The sequence below is a fragment of the Panthera pardus genome, unplaced genomic scaffold, assembly GCF_024362965.1.
Source record: "Panthera pardus isolate Hobbes unplaced genomic scaffold, ASM2436296v1 HiC_scaffold_16, whole genome shotgun sequence".
NCBI classification, from domain to species: domain Eukaryota; kingdom Metazoa; phylum Chordata; class Mammalia; order Carnivora; family Felidae; genus Panthera; species Panthera pardus.
In genome coordinates this window covers 4565942-4587043 of record NW_026526721.1, presented here as the reverse complement: position 1 = coordinate 4587043, position 21102 = coordinate 4565942, and the positions used below count along the sequence as shown (strand labels likewise).

The 21102-nt window shown below is 46.8% G+C and overlaps 1 protein-coding gene across 2 annotated transcripts in view; it reads left to right on the top strand.

Moving 5' to 3' along the window:
• The window catches only part of BACE2 (beta-secretase 2), a 90948-nt gene extending 70143 nt beyond the window's left edge, over window positions 1-20805 (top strand). The window contains exon 9 of one of the 2 annotated variants that reach the window (XM_053903057.1): window positions 20315-20805. In XM_053903057.1, coding sequence (XP_053759032.1) covers window positions 20315-20568 — 254 coding nt within the window. In that variant the 3' untranslated portion in view covers window positions 20569-20805. The remainder of the gene's footprint in view (window positions 1-20314) is intronic. The other variant, XM_053903058.1, reaches the window with a different exon arrangement.
• Window positions 20806-21102: the final 297 nt, after the last annotated feature.

The window sequence follows — 21102 nt, the reverse complement described above, 5'->3', positions numbered from 1 at the left end:
CTATGGCAACAGCCGTGTATCGTCCACTTAATACCGCAGGGAGCGGAATCACCGTGTCTCCTAAGTGAATTGCCGTTGGAAATAGTTTAGTATGAAGCGTCTCCAGGCAAAGCAACATTCGTTCCTGCGTTTCAGCATGAATCCTTTGGTAGGTGTGCTTAAAGAAGTTTTTCTGTTACTATTTAAAAAATATATATTTAGGGTTTTGGTACTTAAACATTTGATTTCACCAGCCATGGGAATACACGAAGCTATGTCTCCTCTCCCGTGCAAACCGTTTAGCCATTAAAGTAATTCCTTCCCTCCAAGCTGCAATTAGGAGCCAGACAGTGGTCTGTGGCGCTGTAATAAATGGAAGAGAGACACCGCTTTTTTTTTCTCTTTCTAGAAGTGTTTATTTTTAATTCCTAACCTGCTTTAAATAACAAAGAAAATGATTTAAGTCACAGGAAATCATGTGCTTTGTACACACTTTTGGAACACCCAGATTTAACAAATGCTAACGTTTTTGTCGTATTTTCTTCAAAAGTTTGTCATGGAAACAAAGTAAATGGAGTTAGAGCCCCACCCCACTGCCTTCCCGAGAATTACCCTTTAGCTTGAAACCGGTGTACGTTCTTATAATTACTACGCACGTAACATTTCACTACACAGGTATGAGTACCTTGCATTCATCATCTCTTGCTTGGTAACAACTTAGCCCCCAGTTTAGCAGTACTTGATGACCTTGTGCAGGTGCTGAAGGTCAGCAGCCGAGGAGTGGCTTAGCTGGTGGTTCTGGTCTAGGGTCTCTCGTGGTCTAGGGTCTCTCGTGAGGCTGGAGGGGACTCTTGGAAGCTCACTCCTGTGGTTGGACCTTGCCAACCGGACCTTACTTGCCGTTTGGACCTCACACCAGGCTTCCCCGAGCACACTTAGGACAGTCGTCTGGTCACCCGGGAGCAAGCGATCGCAGGGAGTAGAAGGGCAATAGAGCAACCAAGACAGAAGCCACAGTCTTTTTTCCAACCAATTTTGAAAGGGCATACTGTCGCTTCCGCCCTATTCTGTTGGTTGCACAGAACCACCCTGGTGCACTGTGGGAGGGGGATTACACAAGCGTAAACACCGGGGAGCGGGGATCGTCGGCGTCACCTTAGAAGCTGTCTCCCATAGACCTGTAAATAAGTACCATATAACAACCAACATAGGTTGGTTGGTCATGGGTTTTTGGTGTTTTAAAATGTATACGGGGGCGCCTGGGTGGCTCAGTCGGTTAAGCGTCAGACTTCGGCTCAGGTCATGATCTCGCGGTCTGTGGGTTCAAGCCCCACGTGGGGCTCTGCGCTGACAGCTCGGAGCCTGGAGCCTGCTTCGGATTCTGTGTCTCCCTCTCAATCTGCCCCTCTCCTACTCACACTCTTTCTTTCTCTCTCCCTCTCTCAAAAATAAATAAACATTAAAAAAATTTAAGGAAACAATTATTGAAAAATAATAAAATGAAATGTATGTGAATGCTACACAATACTGTATATAATAATATATATCTTTTGTCCACCTGCTTTATCGGTCAGCATTACATTTACTAGATTTTCCGTGTTGATGGGAGATCACCCATTTTGACTGCTGAATAGTATCCTCTTGTATGAATATACCCAGATTATTTACCCAGTCCTGCCTTGATTAACATCTGGATCGTTTCTAATATTTGCAGTTATAAACACTACTGCAGCGAACATCTTTCTGCCTGTGAATGAGATCTTCTGAAAATGGAATTTCTAGATGGTTTGGTATGCCAGTCTTTGGAATTACTGGCTGCTGTTGGATTTATCCTCAAGGTAGCTGGACCATCAGGATTCTACAAGAGTTTTCATTTCCTCAAACTATTCTATTCTATTTGTTTTGTTTTCGTTTTTGCTTTTTGCCAATCTGTATGTGTGAAATAGTGTCACAGTTTGATTACTTCTGAGACGATGCAGCTTTGGATGTTTTTGGGGTGTCTGAGCTTTCTCTCTTATGGTGAATTTTTCTAATAGCTTATGGACATTTTTCTTTTTTTTTTTAAATTTTTTTTAACGTTTATTTATTTTTGGGACAGAGAGAGAGCATGAACGGGGGAGGGGCAGAGAGAGAGGGAGACACAGAATCGGAAGCAGGCTCCAGGCTCCGAGCCATCAGCCCAGAGCCCGACGCGGGGCTCGAACTCACGAACCGCGAGATCGTGACCTGAGCCGAAGTCGGACGCTCAACCGACTGAGCCCCCCAGGCGCCCCATGGACATTTTTCTACCATCTTTTTTATTGATGGCTACACAGTCTTAATAGTTGATCCATTAATTCTGGGGGGCTAATGTGTGGTAAATATCTGCTAGTCTCTGGATTTCTCTTACTTGTTTTTATTAGCTTTCACTTACATTTATCGACATTTAGGGAAATAAAATGTACCAATCTCTTCTTTACGGCTTTTACTCTGTACCTTATTTAAGAAATTTTTCTTTAATCTAAGAAAATAGAGATTTTTTTTCTAAAGATACTGTATACTTCCCCTCCCCCCCATTTTCTCATAATGTGAAGTAGGAATCTGATTTTTATAAGGGCATTCAATTTTCTCAGTACCATTTATGGAATATATTTTCTCCTCTGATATTTTCAATATTTTATAAAAAATTTTAATATACAGAAAAGACTAAAAATAATGACATCCTAAATACACACTATCTAGATTTAATAATTTTTATATTTTGATATATATTAGTATATGTGTATATGTAGTTTTTGTTTGAGCCATTTGCAAATAGGTTGCAGATATCATGACATTTTGCTCCTAAATACTTTACTCCATAATACCTCATCCACAAATATCTCTTAAAAATAAGGACAGGCTCATATATAACCATAATACCATTATGACTCCTAAAAAACTAACAATATTTACATTGTAATATTGTGTAGTATCTAGGCCATATTCAGATTTCCTCAGTTACCCCCAAAATGGTATTCTTAGCTGTTCTTTTTTTTTTTTTTCCCAAAAGCCAGTTATTTTGTAGGATATATTTATATTTGTCTGGATTTTTACTAATGGTATCATTTAACATGTTCATTTAACCTCACATTTCTATAAACTTGGCTTGGTTTGGATTCAAGTTAAATAATTAAATAATTTTAATAGCATCTTTGTTGTATACCAAGACCCAGTATAAATCTGGATCTATTATTTTTTTTTATTTTAAGTTTATTTATTTATTTTGAGAGAGAGCACAAGTGGGAGAGGGGCAGAGAGAGAGAGAGATTCTGTGCAGGCTCTGTGCTGTCAGTGTGGAGCTGAACTCAGGGCTTGAACCCACGAACTGTGAGATCATGACCTGAGCCGAAACCAAGAGTCTTACGCTCCACCTACTGAGCTCCCCAGGTGCCCCTGGATCTCTTATTTCTGAACATTCTCTTTTATCCCACTGGTGTAGCTGCCTGCCCCTGTGGTATAACATATAGTTTAATATCTGTAGTTATAACAAGACCTAATATCCAGCAGGGGCTCACCTCTTCTCCTTATTCTTCTTTAGATGGTCCTGGCTACTTTTGTCCTTTTGTTCAGCTTGTCAAGATCTCTGAAGAACCTTATTGGGATTTTGATTGCAAGTGCACTGGATGTACAGATTAACTTGAGAAGAAATCAAATCTTTATTTACTTTTTAATGTTTACTTATTTTTGAGAGAGAGAGAGAGAGAGAGAGACAAGAGTGCGAGCAGGGGAGGGGCAGAATCTGAAGCAGGCTCCAGGCTCTGAGCTGTGAGCAGAGAGCCCGACGCGGGTCTCGAACTCACGAACCACGAGATCATGACCTGAGCTGAAGTCAGATGCTTCACTGGCTGAGCCACCCAGGCGCCCCCAAAATCAAATCTTTATTATACAAGTCTTCTCCTCCTGAATGTGCTAAGTCTTACTTGTTTAGGTCTTCTATTATATCCTACAGAGTTTTTGCAGTTTTCTTCAAGAAGTTCTTATGCATATACCTCTTGCTTAGATACCTATTTTGATTGGTATACAGGCAACACAGGGTTTGTTTGTATATTAATCTTCTATCCAGTCACGTTGCTAAAATTCTCCTTTTAAAATAGTTGTTAGTCACTTGGATTTTTTGTGAGAGCAGTCCTATAGTCTGGTGCATGGAGTAGGCTCTTGGAGTTCCCTTCTAATCCTCCGTTAAGGGATTCTCACTTTGCTGAAATTGTTTAGTATGAATGGAAAAACGGTTTGACATTTTCTGCTAATGTTAAACATATTCCTACTCTATGACTCAGCAACGGCACTCTTAGGTAGATGCAGTGAGGAAATGAATGTGTCTTTCCACCCAAAGACCTGACCAGAAGCAGCTTTATTCATAAAACAAACTAAAGCACATCATTCACTAATTACATTGTTACATAAAACCGCCATTTTCATCAAACTAAAAACTGTTCAAAGCTCAACAAAGGAAAATGGATAAACATTATGACACAGCAGTTTTCCTTATGCTGAAGAATGTAATTTAGGATTTCTTTTAAATTTCATTTTTCCCCCAAGTTAAAAAAAATTTCTAGGGGGCGCCTGGGTGGCTCAGTCGGTTGAGCGTCCGACTTTGGCTCAGGTCATGATCTCACAGTTTGTGGGTTCAAGCCCCATGTTGGGCTCTGTGCTGACAGCTCAGAGCCTGGAGTCTGCTTCTGATTCTGTGTCTCCCTCTCTCTCTGCTCCTCCCCCGCTCGTGCTCTGTTTCTCTCTCTCCTCCAAAAATAAATAAAAATTAAAAAAAAATTTTTTTAATATTTACTTTTGAGAGAGAGACACACACAGAGCATGAACAGGGCAGGTGCAGAGAGAGAGGGAGACACAGAACCCGAAGCAGGCTCCAGGCTCTGAGCTGTCAGCACAGAGCCCTATGCGGGGCTCGAACTCAAAAACCGTGAGATCACGACCTGAGCCAACGTTGGATGCTCAACCAATTGAGCCACCCAGATGCCCCTCATTCATCCCCAATTCTTGACTCATAATTTAACTATGTGTGTAATTCTAGGGTGACCGTTTTTCCCTTAGTGTTTTGAAGATGGTATTTCAACATCTTCTGGCCAACATTACTGCTGATGAAAAGTCACTTTCAGTTGTGGTACCAAAAGGGGTCATCTGTTTCCTCTGCTTGCTGTTCAGACTTAGGTTAACTTTTTAGTCTTCTGGAGTTTCACCATGATGTATGTAGGTATAGATGGTTTTTCATCTTGCTCAAGACTCATTGTGCTCTCTGAATCTAAGGATTCGTGTTTTTTATCACCAATCCTAGAGAATTCTCAGCTCGTGCCTCCTTCACTATTACCTCACAGCCATTTTTACTAGTTCCTTCTTTTGGATCTCCTGAGATAAATTTCGAGATTTCTCCTTATTTCCTCCATGTCCCTTGACCTCTCACTCATACTTTCTTCTCTTTACCTTTGCTGTATTCTGTGTAGTTTTCTGCAGATACATCCCGTAGTGCCCTAGTTCTCTCTTCAACTGTGTTCAGTCGACCACTTAAACTATTCAGTGAGCTTTTAATTACATCGACTGTATTTTTCATTTCTGGCAATTCCACTGTGTACTTCTTCAAATAGACAAGTTTACTTCTCTGTAAATTTTGTTCTGTAAATATTGTGACTTGTATTCCCTTTATCTCCATTATTTTATTTAATTTTTGAAAACGGCCAGATCGTGTTCAAATCACAATGCGTTAGATAGCGCCCCGCTCTGTTAGAGGCAATTATAAAGACTTCAAGTGTTCCCTCATTATTTTCTTAAGTTTATTTATTTTGAGAGAGAGAGAGAACCAGCAGGGGAGGGGCAGTGAGAGAGGGGGACAGGGGATCCAAAGTGGGTTTTGCACTGACAGCAGAGAGCTCGATGCAGGGCTCGAACTCTTGAACCGCGAGATCATGACCTGAGCCGAAGTCGGACACTTAACCGAGTGGGCCATCCAGGCGCCCCCTCTCCCCATTATTGTTTGAGCCTCATAATCTTCTGTCGCTCTTCTCTAATTCATTTAACAATTCCTCATGGATACATTGAAGTTGTTTCCAGTCTCCTGTTGTTATAGACAGTGTTGCAGTGGATGCCATTTGTCTGTGTTTATTCTCACATATGAAAGTACAATTGCTGGGTTAAAGGGTATAAACATATAAGAATCTTTTCTTTCTAATGTTTATTTATTTTTGAGAGAGTGTGCAGGCAGGGGAGGGGGAGAGAGGGCGGGGGGGGCGGAGGATCTGAAGCAGCCTTTGCCCTGTCAGCAGCAAGCCCGATACAGGTAGGGCTCGAGCTCACGAACTGTGAGATCGTGACCTGAGCCGAAGTCAGTCGCTCAGCCAACTGAGCCCCCCAGGTGCCCTAAGATTTTGTCATCTTGATGGGTATCGTCACATCGCCTTCTAAGGAGGTTGTGCTCTTTTCTGCGTTGGCTGTACCGTTTGTCTAGCAACGTATACTGTGGCCTGACTCTCCAGTCAGCGTCACCAACAAGGTGTTGTCACCCCTTTGGGAATTTTGCCAGTCTGATGGATGAAGGTTATCTCAGTGTAGTTTTTAATTTGTATGACTTTGTGTGCGCGAGGTGGAGTTTATTTTTATAAGTAAATGTCTAGGGCATTTGTTTCTCATTTTCTGTGAACTAGGCACTCATATCCTTTCCCCTTTTTTTTCTTTCCTGTCGGGTTTTTAGTTGTTTTCTATTGATTTGTAGAATCTCTGTGGTGTAATGGAGTAATTAGCTATTTGGAGGGAAAAAAGCTATAATCCATATTTCAATTCTACATTATTTAGAAACTTTGCTGATAATGGATTTTTTAAAAAATTTTTTTTAACGTTTATTTATTTTTGAGACAGAGAGAGACAGAGCATGAACGGGGGAGGGGCAGAGAGAGAGGGAGACACAGAATCCGAAACAGGCTCCAGGCTCTGAGCTGTCAGCACAGAGCCCGACACGGGGCTCGAACTCACGGACCGCGAGATCATGACCTGAGCCGAAGTTGGCCGCTCAACCGACTGAGCCACCCAGGTGCCCCTGATAATGGATTTTATTGAAAAAATGCTTTCATGTATTTAAATATGTCAGTCTTTTCCTTTAAGGCCCTTAGGTTTAAAGCCACATTTTAAATGGCCTTGTTTATTGAAATTATTTCGTGATTTGTACAAGTACTTCTATGTTTGATTTACCTTGACATAGTTTGTATGGATTAAACCTCCCCCCCATATGATTATCCCATGTTCCTATAACATTTTCCCAAATAATCCACATTTTCTTCACTGATTTGAATATTATCACATAACAAATTCCAGTAAGTATTTGGGGAGATAGGTCTGTATGTCTGGATTTTCTATTCTGTTCAATCGATATATCTTACAGTATTTTTTTTTTTTAAATTTATTGCTCTTGAGAGAGCAGGAGAGAGTGTGTGCGCATGTGCTCACACATGCATGAGTGGGGAAGGGGCAGAGAGGGCGACCGAGAATCCCAAACAAGTTCCACGCCGATAGCTGGATGAGGGGCTTGATCTCGTGAACGGTGAGATCATGACCTGAATCGAAATCAAGCATCAGACGCTTAACTGACTGAGCCACCCAGGCGCACCCCCCCTCCCCCCGCTGTTCTTTCTCAATTTTATTTTCCTTTATGAACCTTTCAATCAGCCTGATTAAAAAGCCTTGGTAGTATTTTAGTGAGTTTTTAAACACCGCTATTGTGTAATCTCCAGCATATTCTGTTTTCCTATCGTTTACGGAGAGCTGATCTCTTTGGTTTTGTGTCTGCTGTTCTCTCGTGGCAGATTTTCTTCTCACTTGGTTTGCAACTACTTGTTGTGAGCTTATCTTTAGTGGGAAAGCTTTTTTTTTTTTTCCCTTTGGAGAGAGTTCAGTGCACCTTGGGTTGTAAAAATGTTGCCATAAACCAATTTTGCATTTGTTTCTGCTGAGTGTGAGGCGATGAGCACTTCAGGATTTCTACACCAAGCTGTGTAAATTTCGATGCCAGCCCTGCTCCAGGCGGTGGCAGGGAAGCTCTGCTTCTCGCAGGAGGTTCTTCCTTGCCCTTCCGGCCCCCAGACCTCGGGCAGAGTCCGGCTTCCTGGTTGGCAGAAATTTCCCGGCTCCCTCCCCCAGCGAGCCAGCCTCTACCAGCCCCCTCCGTGGTGCCGGGGTCAAGTCTTTTTCCCATCCCCCTCCGCACCCCTGTCCCTGGGCTTTGGATCCCCAGTCCTAGCACCTATTTCCGGGCTCATCTACATATTTAAAAATATGAGTTTATCATCTTTTCTCTGTGTGGGAGGAGGAGGACGTTCTCTCTCGGTGCCAGCTAGCAGTTGGTGGAGCCCAAACCTTTGGGAGCTTCCCTTTTCTCTTGATGTCTTTTATTGGGTTTCCGTAACAATTGGTGTTTGTCACACCACACTCCGCCATGGGATTCGGCTTGTCTCTAAGGGTTGGGACAGGGTGGGAAGGAGAGCAGCGAGTGGGAGCTCTTTGAGGACTTTGCCGGGGAGCTTTTTAAAATACAGGATGGCCCACACCCTCCCCTCCTTTTTCAGCCAGGGTGTATCAGAATGGTGGTAGGTGGGAGGGTGATGGTTATTTTGGAAAAAGATCCACAGATGCTTCTCTTGTGCTGCCCTGCCTCTCCTCGCCTCACCCCCCCCCCCCCAACCCCTACAAAGAATCACTATTCTGGTCTCAGATCGGAGCCGGATAAATACGGCGGTGGTCACCGCGTGTCATAGTGCTGGCCGGCCTGGGGCTTCAGCGTACAGATAGTCTCACAAGTCAGCAGCAGACAGACAGACAGACGGACGTTCAAGGCCGGTGCGCTCTCAGATGCCTCTGTGTTGGCTGGGCCAAGTGTCCTAGAGCTAGAAGGATAACAGAGCGTTAAGATTGACAGATCTCTCTTAATGTATCCAAAGCTTCTGAAATACCACTCATGTCTTTTTATAGATTGAGACATTTAACACCCAAGAGCTGTATAGAGTTGAGCTTTTACAACTTGAGACGTACCATGGATTGTGGCAGTCGTTTCGCTGTGAATTTCCTTGTGCAGGTTGAAAGTGGATCATCTGGTACATATTCATGTTTAAAAATAGGAAAGTTAGCTGTTAAGAACAGAGTTTCAGAGCGAGGCCTCTGCCATCTACTTAGAATATAATCAAAGGATTGCAAAGCCAAGGGGCCCCAAAGACATGAATCATGCAGTCTCAAAAGAACACCGAGGCCTGGGGTAGTTTGTAAGAGGTTTTCGTGTAGTTGCAGCACAAAATGGCCCTGGGTCTAGAATGCCTGTCCTGGAGCTCCAGAATGTTCTTCCAAGTGAACCACGGCTGCTCGAAAGGCGTCTCGGTACCATCACTTTATTTTACATGCCATGGCAGAAAAGACCCCAGCCATGATAATTTTTATAGTTGGTAAGTTGATGGATCTTCCTCAGGTGCTCATTATCAACGGGGTCTTCTGGAAGATAGAACCGAGAAAACACATAGTTACAATTTTAACCCAAGACATTGATGAAAGATTTAAAATAACAAGATATTAACACGTGGTGCTTAGGAAGCACTGCCCTTACCCCAGGCACTGTACTAAGTGCCTTCCATTAGCTTGGTCCCCATTCACTAAGACTGTGATTTGTGGGTACCATTGCCATCTCCCATTTTACAGATAAGGAAACTGAGGGGCAAAGAAGTTAAGGAAGTTGTATAAGGTGACACAGCTCATACGTGGGAAGTAGGATTTGAACCCCAGAAGTCTGACCCCAGGGTCCATGCTCTTAACCAGTACGTAGGATGGCCTCATAATTTCGGTACAAAAAATTAAAATCTATTCCATGGTCATAGAATAATTAGTATATATAAGAAATGTACAGATCATCCAGTGAATGGAAAATGCCCTCCAGAAGTAATTTTAAATCAACTCTCCCTTAATTTTTGTAAACTACTTTAAAGTTTATTTATTTATTTTGAGTGAGAGAGCACGAGTGGGGGAGGAACAGAGAGTGGGGGGGGAGAGAGAGAGAGAGAGAGAGACAGACACCCAAGCAGGTTCCGAGCTGTCAGCACGGAGCCTGATGTGTGCCTTGAACTCATGAATCATGAGATCGTGACCTGAGCGGAAATCCAGAATCAGACCCTTAACCGACCGCGTCACCCTGGTGCCCCGTCCCTTCATTTAAAAACAAAAAATGGACTTACGTAAGTAATCTCCATACGTAGCGTGGGGCTCCAGCTCACAACCTCGAGATCAAGAGCTGCAGTCTCTTCCAGACTGACTGAGCCAGAGGGGCGCCCGACTTTTAACGGGAAGCAGCTGCTTGGAATACGTGAGGATGCATCTGTTTCCAGATGATACATTTTGACTGGCAGCCTTACATTGGGGCTGTTTTTCCAAAAACTGAAAAAAATGTTTTTTGATTAAAAAAAGGAATACGTGTACATGGCAGAAAATAGGAGTTGGTTGAGGGTTTTTATGTATTTTTATTGTATCTGTGTATAAATGAAAAATGTATATGATCTTGATGAAAGATTTAAAATAACAAGATATTAACACATGGTGCTTAGGAAGCACTGCCCTTACCCCAGGTACTAAGTGCCTTCTATTAGCTTGGTCCCCATTCACTAAGACTGTGATTTGTGGGTACCATTGCCATCTCCCATTTTACAGATAAAATACCTAGGAGATCTGGGCTTGGTTTTGGTTTTGTTGTTGTTTGGTTTTCTCTTTTAACCTAAGTGAAATCATATCCTGTGTGCTGTTCGTTGACATACTTTTTTGACTGCCCCGTTCTTTTGATTTTTCTTTCTTTAATTTTTTAGGCTTATTTTCAGACAGAGAGAGAGAGAGCGCGCACGTGCGCAAGTGGGGCAGGGGCAGAGAGAGAGACAGAATCCCAAGCAGGGCCCCGTGTGGGGCTTGAACTCACGAACTGTGAGATCGTGACTTGAGTGAGCCAAAGTCAAGAGTTGAACACTTAACTGCCAGAGCCACCCAGGCACCCCTCTGTTTCTGACTTCTTACTTAATTCTACTGTGGTCAGAGAACACAGTATGAACTGAATTCTTTTCTTTTTTTTTTTTTTTATTAAAAAAACTTTCTTAAGTGTTTTTATTTTTAAGACAGAGCATGAGTGGGGGAGGGGCAGAGAGCAAGGGAGACACAGAATCGGAAGCAGGCTCCGACGTGGGGCTCGAACTCACCAACCGTGAGATCATGACCTGAGCTGAAGTCAGACGCTTAACCCACTGAGCCACCCAAGCGCCCCTGAACTGAATTCTTTTCAATGTCTTGAAACTTGTTTCGTGGCCCAGAATGTAGCCTGTGTTGGTTAAATGTGCTCTCGAAAGCAAGGTATATTCGGGGCGCCTGGGTGGCTCCCTCGGTTGAGCGTCCGACCTCAGCTCGGGTCATGATCTCGCGGTTCCTGGGTTCGGGCCCTGCATCGGGCTCTGTGCTGATGGCTCAGAGCCTGGAGCCTGCTTCGGATTCTGTGTCTCCCTCTCTCTCTCTCTCTGTCATTCCCCTGCTCACTCTCTGCCTCTCTCTCAAAAATAGACGTGAAAAAAAATTAAAATATTCGCTGCGTGGGCGGAGTAATTGCCAGTGATGTCAAGCTTGCGTCAAGCTTGCGGGTCGTGCTGCTGGGGTGGCCTCTACCCGCACTCACTTCCTGCCCGCTTCCGCTCTTGCTGAGAATGTAAGGGCGGGTCTCCCTAAACTTCTGCAGGTTCCTTATTCTTGTTTCCTACATTTCAAAATTCTTAGGAGGCGTGTAAACCCTTAGTATGGCTGTGCCCTGTTGGTGCGTTGAACCCGAACCCTTCGGAAATGAGTTGCCTTCGTCCCTGGCAGTCCTCTTTGCTCCGAGTCTGCGGCGTCTGATAACTGACACGGCCACTGCATTTCTCTTGATTACCGTTAGCCTGACCCGTCTTTTTTCCACCCTGCGACTTGCAACATATTTGAGTGTTTGTATTTAAAGTGGGCTTCTTACAGGTCGCGAGTAGTCGGGTCTTGCTTCGTATCTAATTCCACGGTGTCTGCGTTGTCGCTGGGGCGTTGAGACCCGAGGTTGGCAGATGGCAGCCCGCAGGCCGGATCTGGCGGGTGGAGGTCTTTTCTACGACCTCTGAAGATGGTTTTACATTTTTTTAATTTATTTTTTTATTTTTTTAACGTTTTATTTATTTTTGAGACAGAGACAGAGCATGAACGGGGGAGGGTCAGAGAGAGAGACAGGGAGACACAGAATCCGAAGCAGGCTCCAGGCTCCGAGCTGTCAGCACAGAGCCCGACGCGGGGCTTGAACCCACGGACCGTGAGATCGTGACCTGAGCCGAAGTCGGACGCTTCACTGACTGAGCCACCCGGGCGCCCGGTTTTACATTTTTAAAGGGGTGTGAAAATAATCAGGACAGAAGGGGACAGGAATCCTAGGCGGCCCCAAAATCCCTAACACATTTGCTATCCGATCCTTCCCAGAAATGTTTGCCGACCCCCGGCTTAGATTATATTTAATGTGATGATTCATGTGGGAATGAATGCTGTTCCCGCGTTGCTACCTGTTTTCTGTTGGCCTCTTCTCTCCCTTCCCCGCCTTTTTCTGCTCCCTTTGGATTGAATATTTTTGTTTCTCTTGATCTCGGCGAGTTTATGAGCTGTGGCTGTTGTGTGGTGGTGGTTGCCACAGGGTTCGTAGCCTGCGGCTTTGATTGACACAGGGCCCGCTTCGGGTAGGAAAGGGACCTAGAGTGTTCTTGCATGGTCTCTCGCCATCCTGTCCCCCGATGTTGCTGTCACACGTTTTACTTCGGCATGTGTTAGAAACCGCCCCCTACACTGGTGTTATTTTTGCTTTCAGCCAGTTATCTTCTTCAGTGTTTAAAATGAAAAGGAGAGACGTTATAATTGCCCGTGTGGTCACCGAGTCTGGGCTCGTCTTCCCTTTGTGTGGATCCCAGTTTCCATCCGACATCACCGATTTCTGCTCGAAGGGCTGGCTTTGCCGTGGTTTTGGTGCAGTTGCCTGTGATGGTTTCTTCCTTTTTTTGGTCAGCTTTATTGAGATATAATTGACAGATGAAAGCTATATGCATTTAAGGTATACAACTTGATGCTTTGATAGATGTGTATGTTGTGGAATGATCCCTGGAAGCTAACATATCCATCACCTACCTCACAAAGGTACTGTCTCCTTCCTTTCCTTCCCTTCCCTTTCCTTTTTCCTCCCTCCCTCCTTCCTTCCTTCTTCCTTTCCTTTCCTTTCCTTTCCTTTCCTTTCCTTTCCTTTCCTTTCCTTTCCTTTCCTTTCCTCTCCTTTCCTCTCCTCTCCTCTCCTTTCCTCTCCTCCCCTCCGCTCCCCTCCCCTCCCCTCCCCTCCCCTTCCCTCCCCTCCCTTCCCTTCCTTTCCTTTCCTTCTCTTCCTCCCTCCTTCCTTCTTTTCTTCTTCTCTTTTCTCTTCTCTTTTCTTCCTTTCTTCTTTCTTTCCTTCCTTCCTTCACTTAAGATCTACCCCCACAATTCTACTCTCTGCTGCTGAGTTGAACTATTTTAGATTCCACGTGTAGGTGAGATCCAGCCAGATTCTCTGTCTGGCTTATGTCACTTAACATAATGTCCTCCAGGTTTATCCGTGTGTGTGTGTGTGTGTGTGTGTGTGTGTGTGTGTGTGTGTGTGAAGTTTATTTTGAGAGAGAGAGCCAGGGACAGGCAGAGAGAGAGAGAGAGAGAGAGAGAGAGGAAGAGAGAGAATTCCAAGCAGGCTCCTTGCTGCTAGTGCAGAGCCTGATGCGGGGGCTCAGTTCTCATGACCCTGAGATCATGACCTGAGCTGAAGTCAAGAGTTAGGATGCTTAACTGACTGAGCCACCCAGGTGTCCCAGAATTTCCTTCTTTCTTAAGGCTGTGCGTGTCTCTTCTTGTGATAAATTCTTGCAGCTGGTGTATGTCAGAAAACATCTTTATCTTCACTTTGAAAGACCCTGTTGCTTGGTACAGAATTCTAGATTGACAAGGTTTTCCCTTCCGGCACTTGAAAGCTGTCACTGCACAGTCTTGTCGCTTGTGTTACTCCTGACATGAAAGTCGCTCTAATTCTGTTTGTTCCTTTGTACAGAATGTTTCGTTTTGCTCTGTATGCTTTTAAGATTTTCCCTTTGTCACCGGTTTTCAGCAGTTCACTGGTGTAATCTGCTTCGTGCTTCTTATGCTTGGGGATCTCTGAGCCTCTTGGATCTGTGACCTTGCTGGTTCCTTGAAGTTTGGAAAGGTTTGGGGTATCATTGTTTCAGATATGTTTTCTGCCTCCCATCCCTCCCCTCATCTGGGTCCTCTGAGTGTGGCCCTACAGTTTACCGACGTTCTCTGTTTATGTTTTCAGGATTTTGCCCTCTCTGTGTTTCATGGTTAGTTTCAAGTTGTCGAGTTGACTGGTCTTTTTCTCCTGCGGATACATATTCCATTAATATCATGCAGTGCATTTCTCCTCTTGCACATTGCGGTTTTCATCTCTAGAAATTTGACTTAGGTCTTATAGCTGCTGTCTGTCTGTTTAACACGTCTGACATGATTATAGCTATTGTGTCTCTATTCACGCCCGATATTCCCTCCAGCGTCCTGAGTGGAACGCAGTTATAGTAGCTGTTTCAATATCCTGTCTACGAATTCCACCATGGGTGTCATTCCTTTGCCAAGTTTCATAGGATTGATTCTTTCCCCCCTTGGTATGAACTGCGTTTTTCTACTTCTGTGTGAATTATGAATTGTGTTTTCCTGCTCCTTTGCACACTTGGTGATTTTTTCTTTTTTTTTTTTTTATTGGAGGCCAGACATTGTGAATTCCACCTTGTTGGATGCTTGTGATGTTACAGGTTACAAGAAATATGTGTTTGGTATTTGCCTCCATTTCTGGCACAGAGCTCCTTAAAACCCTGGGAATTTCCAACGAGGAGTGTTGTCTTTTGTTATGTTAGTGAGGTGACTTTGGAAAGCATCGAAGGGTGGGGCTGGCCTGTGATTAGTGTTGGAACTTCCCGTCCCTCCCCCTGGCCTGCAGGGAGGGAGGGGCTGGTCACCGAAGCCATCTCCACTGGCCAGTGACTTCATCCATCAGGTCTGTGCAGCGAACCCACTATGAAAATCCAAAAGGAGAGGGTTCGGGGCAGGTGGATGTGTGGAAATATGGTGAGAGCGGCACCTGCAGGCACGGAGGCTCCTCCCCCTCCCCCCACACCTCGCCCTGGCCACCTCTTCCATCTGGCTGCCCCTGAGTTTTGTCCTTTTCTAGTAAACCAGTAATTCAGTAAGTACCCAGTCTCTCTGAGTTCCCTGAGCCTCTCTAGCAAATGAATGAAGCTCAAGGTGGGGGTGGTTGCTACCTCCGGTCTGTAGTTCATCAGTCAGAAGCATAGGTAACAACCTGGGCTTTTAACTGATGTCTGAAGGTCGGGGGTTGCGGGACAGCTTTGTAGGACTGAGCCCTTCACCTGTGGGATCTGATGCTGCTTCCGGGTAGACAGTGTCAGAATTGAGTTGAATTCGTGGACACCCAGCTGGGGTGTGAGAATTGCCTGTTGGTGACTTAAGCCCCAGCATGTTAAAATTGGCTCCAGGTATCCAAAACAGTGCTGAATACTCCTGTATTCCTGCAAATATGCTTGAGATCTGTTCCTGGGTCACATTTAAGTTAGAGTCCTGCCTTGTCTTGCTTTTTTTTTTTTTTCCCTTAATGCTTATTTTTTTAATTTTAGAAAATACAGCGGGAGGGGCACCTGGGTGGCTCAGTCGGTTAGGCAGCCGACTTCGGCTCAGGTCATGATCTTGCAGTCCGCGAGTTCTAGCCCCGCGTCGGGCTCTGTGCTGACAGCTCAGAGCCTGGAGCCTGCTTCATATTCTGTGTCTCCCTCTCTCTGACCCTCCCCTGTTCATGCTCTGTCTCTCCCTGTCTCAAAAATAAATAAACGTTAAAAAAAAAAATTAAAAAAAAAAATAGAGCGGGAGCAGGGGAGGGGCAGAGAGAGAGGGAGAGAGAATCCCAAGCAGGCTCTGTGTTGATAGCCTGGGGCTTGATCTCGGGAACCCCGAGATTGATGAGGGAAACAAAGGGAAGAGAAATGTAGCTGAAGTTAAATCTCCTTACAGCTCGCAGCCCGCTGACACTGACACGTGCTGAGTGTGACCTTGCTCAGGGAGCTCCTGGCTGCCTTACTGCCTTGGTGTTTTTGTTTTATCAAAGACCGAAGGTAACCTCATCTTAGCAGCAGCGAGCCCCTCAAGGTCCTGAAATCCTAGCTTCCAAGTTCCTTAGAGACTTACGCCGCCCCTCACCCCCACTAACTTAGAAGTATATGGCCACTCACTCCTCACAAGCCCGGTGTAGCTCTTTCTGCCCCCGGGTCCTGTCCCCGAGCTGGAAGAAAATCACCTTTTGCACCAGAGACGTCGCAAGAATTCTTTCTTAGCCGTTTGCTCACGAACCCCACTCCGTAATTTCATCGTTTCGGTGCCCTTACGTGGGGCTGTGAGTCTTTCCATCCTCTGGGCTCTGCGCCTCGGTGTGAACCAAGTGAGTCCTCTCTCTTCTTCCTTTACTCTCATTTCAGGGGCTTTTTGAGAAGTTTGGTCCTAATGGAACACTTTGATGTCAATCGCTCGGGCTGTAATCCTCTAGTCCAGGGCTGCTCCACGGGGAGGACAAAGCCCGCCCTTTGGCTGGAAGTTAGGACCCCGGCCGATTTGGTAGTAAGACCCAGGAGCTGGATGCCCTCTCTTTATTCCTGTCCTTGTACGACGTTGTCTGTCTTGGGCACGGGACGGCCACCTAAGTCACCAGGACGGCTGCCAACCTTCACGACTGCCGTAAGAGATTTCCTCCTCATTGGTCTGATGTGATCCCCTCCACATCCCTGGTCTGGCTGCTTCTGGCTCTGGGACCTCCACTGGGAGCCGGCCGAAACTAGGACCCGACCGACTTAAAACCCAGCCAAGGACTGTTTCCTAGGAAGTGGTCTGTAAGGACTATATATGTGTCGGAACGTGGCTTGGACCATGATGGAATTCTGCCTTTACTATTTTTCATCAGAGTCCCCTACTGACTACTGAAGTCCTCTCTTCTGCAGGAAACAGAACAGGTAGACTGAGGTACCCTGCGTCCAGCTGTGAATGGCCCTAAAGCAGGCTCCCGATCTCAGGGCCTCTTGCAGAATGTGTTTGGCTACTAATCAGGCTGATAAACTGCCTCCGGATATATTGGATGTTTGTCTAAACGGGCCTCCTGCGGAGGAGCCCCTCCCGGGTAGCCAGACTCCTTTGGTTTCATTCTCGACCTAATCAACCAGGTGCCAGGACTGCTGTCAGCCCTGATCGTGGGTTCCATCTGCCATAACGCGATCCCCGCGTTTTAGAAAAGCGGTTACAAGATCATGACCTGGGCTGAAACCAAGAGTGGGACGCTCAACCCACTGAGCCACCCAGGCGCCCGTGGCCCGTGTTGCTTTTAAGCCTCTAAGATCAGACCAGAGCGCTGTGCAGTCTATGGTTCCTTTCCCCGTGATGGAGGAGAGACCCTTAGTACTCTGACTCATGCCCTGCGAGTTGGGTTTGGGTTTTTTTCCACTGGGACACGGCGTAGACAGAAAGCGGTTGGCGGTAGATACAGTAGTCAGCTCTGCACGGGAGCTCCAAGCCCTGTTCCTTCTAGGCCTTTCAAGTGGATCTTGGGCCCTCCGCTCAATTTTGTCAGCTCTCTGCTGAAGGCTCAGCGGGGGCCCTCTGGAGGTGTGTGGAATTTCTGTCTACAGCTGCCTCCTGCCCTTCACTGCCCTTGTGAACCCCAGCAGTCCCCAGCCCTGCCTTGCCCCCCACCCCCAGCCCTGCCCTTCTGCCCTGCTTCCCAGCCCTGCCCTGTCCCCGCAGCCCTGCCCCTCTGCCCTGCCCCTCCCCTCAGTCCTGCCTGGACCTCCCAGCCCTGCCCCGCCCCCGCCCAGAAGGCTGCCCACCTCTGCCCGTGTCCCCCTCCCTGCACCACAACCCAGAAACGTTCTCAAGGCCACTTTCCTCTATCCGTCGGGACTTAGGCTCCTTGCGCAGTTTGCAATATCTTCAGAATCTTTGTTTCATCACATATTTTGTCCAGTATTTTAGTTGTTTCAGGTGTGTGGGGGGGTAAATGCGGCCCCTCTTACTCCATCTTGAAGCAAAAGTGGTTTTAGGTGATTTTCGTCGCCTCACATTCTGCACTGGTGCTGGTTTTGGTACCTGCGCTAAGCCCCAATTTATAAAGTAAACACGCTTTTTAAAAGACAGAGGACCTGCTCTGGAAAGGCACTTGCCACTTGTTTCTACTACGTGAAGGATTCTTACGGCTCAGGAGAAAAAGGCAGAAATTATAATAGAAATATAAATGGCCAAAGAGTTTGTTGTTTAAATGGTGACCACAGCCGCGGCACCTGCTGTCTGGACGGACAGGAGGCCAGCACCCCTGTGTTCCTGGGTACACACAGGCTCTGGTCCCTTGCTGCACTCTTCCAGCTGACTCAGAGGACGCTGTGAGTCCACACACACACACACACACACACACACACACACACAATCCCCATGAGCAGGAAAATGTTCCAATCACGTCTGTTTCTTCCCCCATTTTAAACCCTTCTTCTAAGGCCATCATTCCATTGTTAGTTTGACTTTTTCTTTCCTCACCAAAAAAAGATGTTATGTGGCAGACCTTAGGGTCTTGAGGCTTCCAGTTACAGAAAAATCAAATGCTTAGTGACAGTGTTTTTTGGGGCCTCAATATGCATCTCTGCGATTAAACATGGGTGAAGTGGGTGGCAAGACCTTTCTTTTTTTCCAAGTAAAACATAAAGTGCCACATAAATTCTGTGCTTCTGAAAGGGGCAGATAAATCTGATGGTAGAGAAATGCAGTACTGATAACCCCCAGACTTGCTTTGAGAAATCCTCTCCGGGGCGCCTGAGTACCTCGGTCCATTAAGCATCTGACTCTTGATCTCAGCTCAGGTCTTGATCTCAGGGTCATGGGTTTAAGCCCCGTGTTGGGCTCTGCTCTGGGCATGGAGTCTACAATTTGTTTTAATTAAAAAAAAATTTTTTTTTTAAATGTTCGTTTATTTTTGAGACAGAGACAGAGCATGAGCAGGGGAGGGTCAGAGAGAGAGAGAGACACCGAATCCGAAGCAGGCTCCAGGCTCCGAGCTGTGAGCACAGAGCCTGACGCAGGGCTCGAACTCACGGACCGTGAGATCATGACCTGAGCCGAAGTCGGACGCTTAACCGGCTGAGCCACCCAGGCGCCCCTAAAATTTTTTTAATGTTTATATTATTTTTTGAGAGAGAGCGCGCGCGAGCGAGCGGGGGATGGGCAGAGAGCGACAGAATCCGAAGCAGGCTCCAGGCTCTGAGCTGTCAGCACAGGGTCCGACGCGGGGCTTGAACTCATGAGACGTGAGATCATGACCTGAGCCAAAGTTGGTCGCTTAACTGACTGAGCCCACCTGGGTGGGCTCCCTGGGCATGAAGCCTACTTAAAAAAAAAAAAAGAAAGAAAAAAGAAAAAGGAAGGGAGGGAGGAAGGGAGGAAGGAAGGGAGGGAGGGAGGAAGGAAGGAAGGAACGAACGAATGAACGAACGAACGAATGAATGAACGAACCCTCCTGACGTCGTGCGAATTCAGTGTTGCACTCACATACCGTTCCTGATTCTGGGCCCTTCACACACTGCAGGGGGGACGCGGGGCAGGGAAGACTCTCTTGGGCAGGCCGGTCTGGCCGGCTGGTCTTGGAGCCCAGCGGGAGTGTGGGGCAGGCTGACGTGAAGGCGGCATGAAGTCAGGTGGACTGCACCGGAGACATCCCCGAGCTTCGGGCAGGCTCTGCCGAGCTCCTCGCCGTGGATACCACTGTCCTCCCTACTTCTTCCCCTCCTTCCCTCCCAGCCGCCCCGTCTCGGTCGTCCTCCCCAGGCGCTGGGCGATGCACCCTCGCCCGCCGGGCCCCGCGGCCCTGCCAGGCCTCGCCGGGGCCCCCGAGGCTTCTGGATGTGCCCTTCTGCCCGTCGCTCTCCCCCACGTGGGTGCAGCACCTGCAGACCGCGGGACGTGCCGTGCCGTGCTCGGGTGCGGGCACTGAATGCCGTGACAATGTGCTGACCCAGAGGTCCCCTGCCTGAGCCACTGGCTCCTGACCCGTGAGGCCGCGGTCTCACAGAGCAGGCGTTCTCTCTCTCGTTACACGGCGGAGACGGGCTGCGCCCCTCACAGCTGTGGATTTTCCCCCTTTCTGTCTCCCCAGAAATTGCCGGTGCTCCAGTGTCTGAAATTTCTGGGCCTTTCTCAACAGACGACATAGCCAGCAACTGCGTCCCCGCCCTGCCTTTGAACGAGCCCATTTTGTGGATTGTCTCCTACACTCTCATGAGCGTGTGTGGAATCATCCTTCTTACCCTGATCGTCCTGCTGCTACTTCCTTTCCGGTGTCGGCGCCTGCCCCCGGACCCCGAGGTTGTCAATGACGAGTCCTCGCTCGTCCGGCATCGCTGGAAATGAAGAGCAGGGTCCGAGCTCGTGCGCGACCTTGAACTCTCTGTTAGGAGAATTCCGTTTCAGGTGCAGCAGCCGGGGTCATAAGGCAGGGTTCCTTCCTGTAACCACTAGTCTTAAATCTGTTCTGCTCCCAGATGCCTTCCAGATTCACTGTATTTTGATTCTTGATTTTAAAGCTTCCTTCTTCTCCCTCACTTCCAAGAAAAATTATAATAAAAAACACCTCATTCTAAACCAAAACAGAGTGAATTGGGCTTCAGGCTTTCTGTGACTGGTTATGCCAGACTGGCTAAGTGTGCGGCCAAGACCCGCTTTGGCTCATTCTCCCCTTCCTCCCGTCTCTGGAGAAGGGAGTACGTATGGTTCGTAACTCCTCCTAGCTGATGGGAAGCTTTTCATATTAATTGCATGGAAGGGTATTTTGCGCCAGGCCTCAACCTGGATCAGAGTGTACGGGAGCCTTGCAATATGGCGGCAGGAGGAGCATCCTGGGGCCTGATGATATGACCATCCTGCCCGCTTCGGAGTTGGAAACAG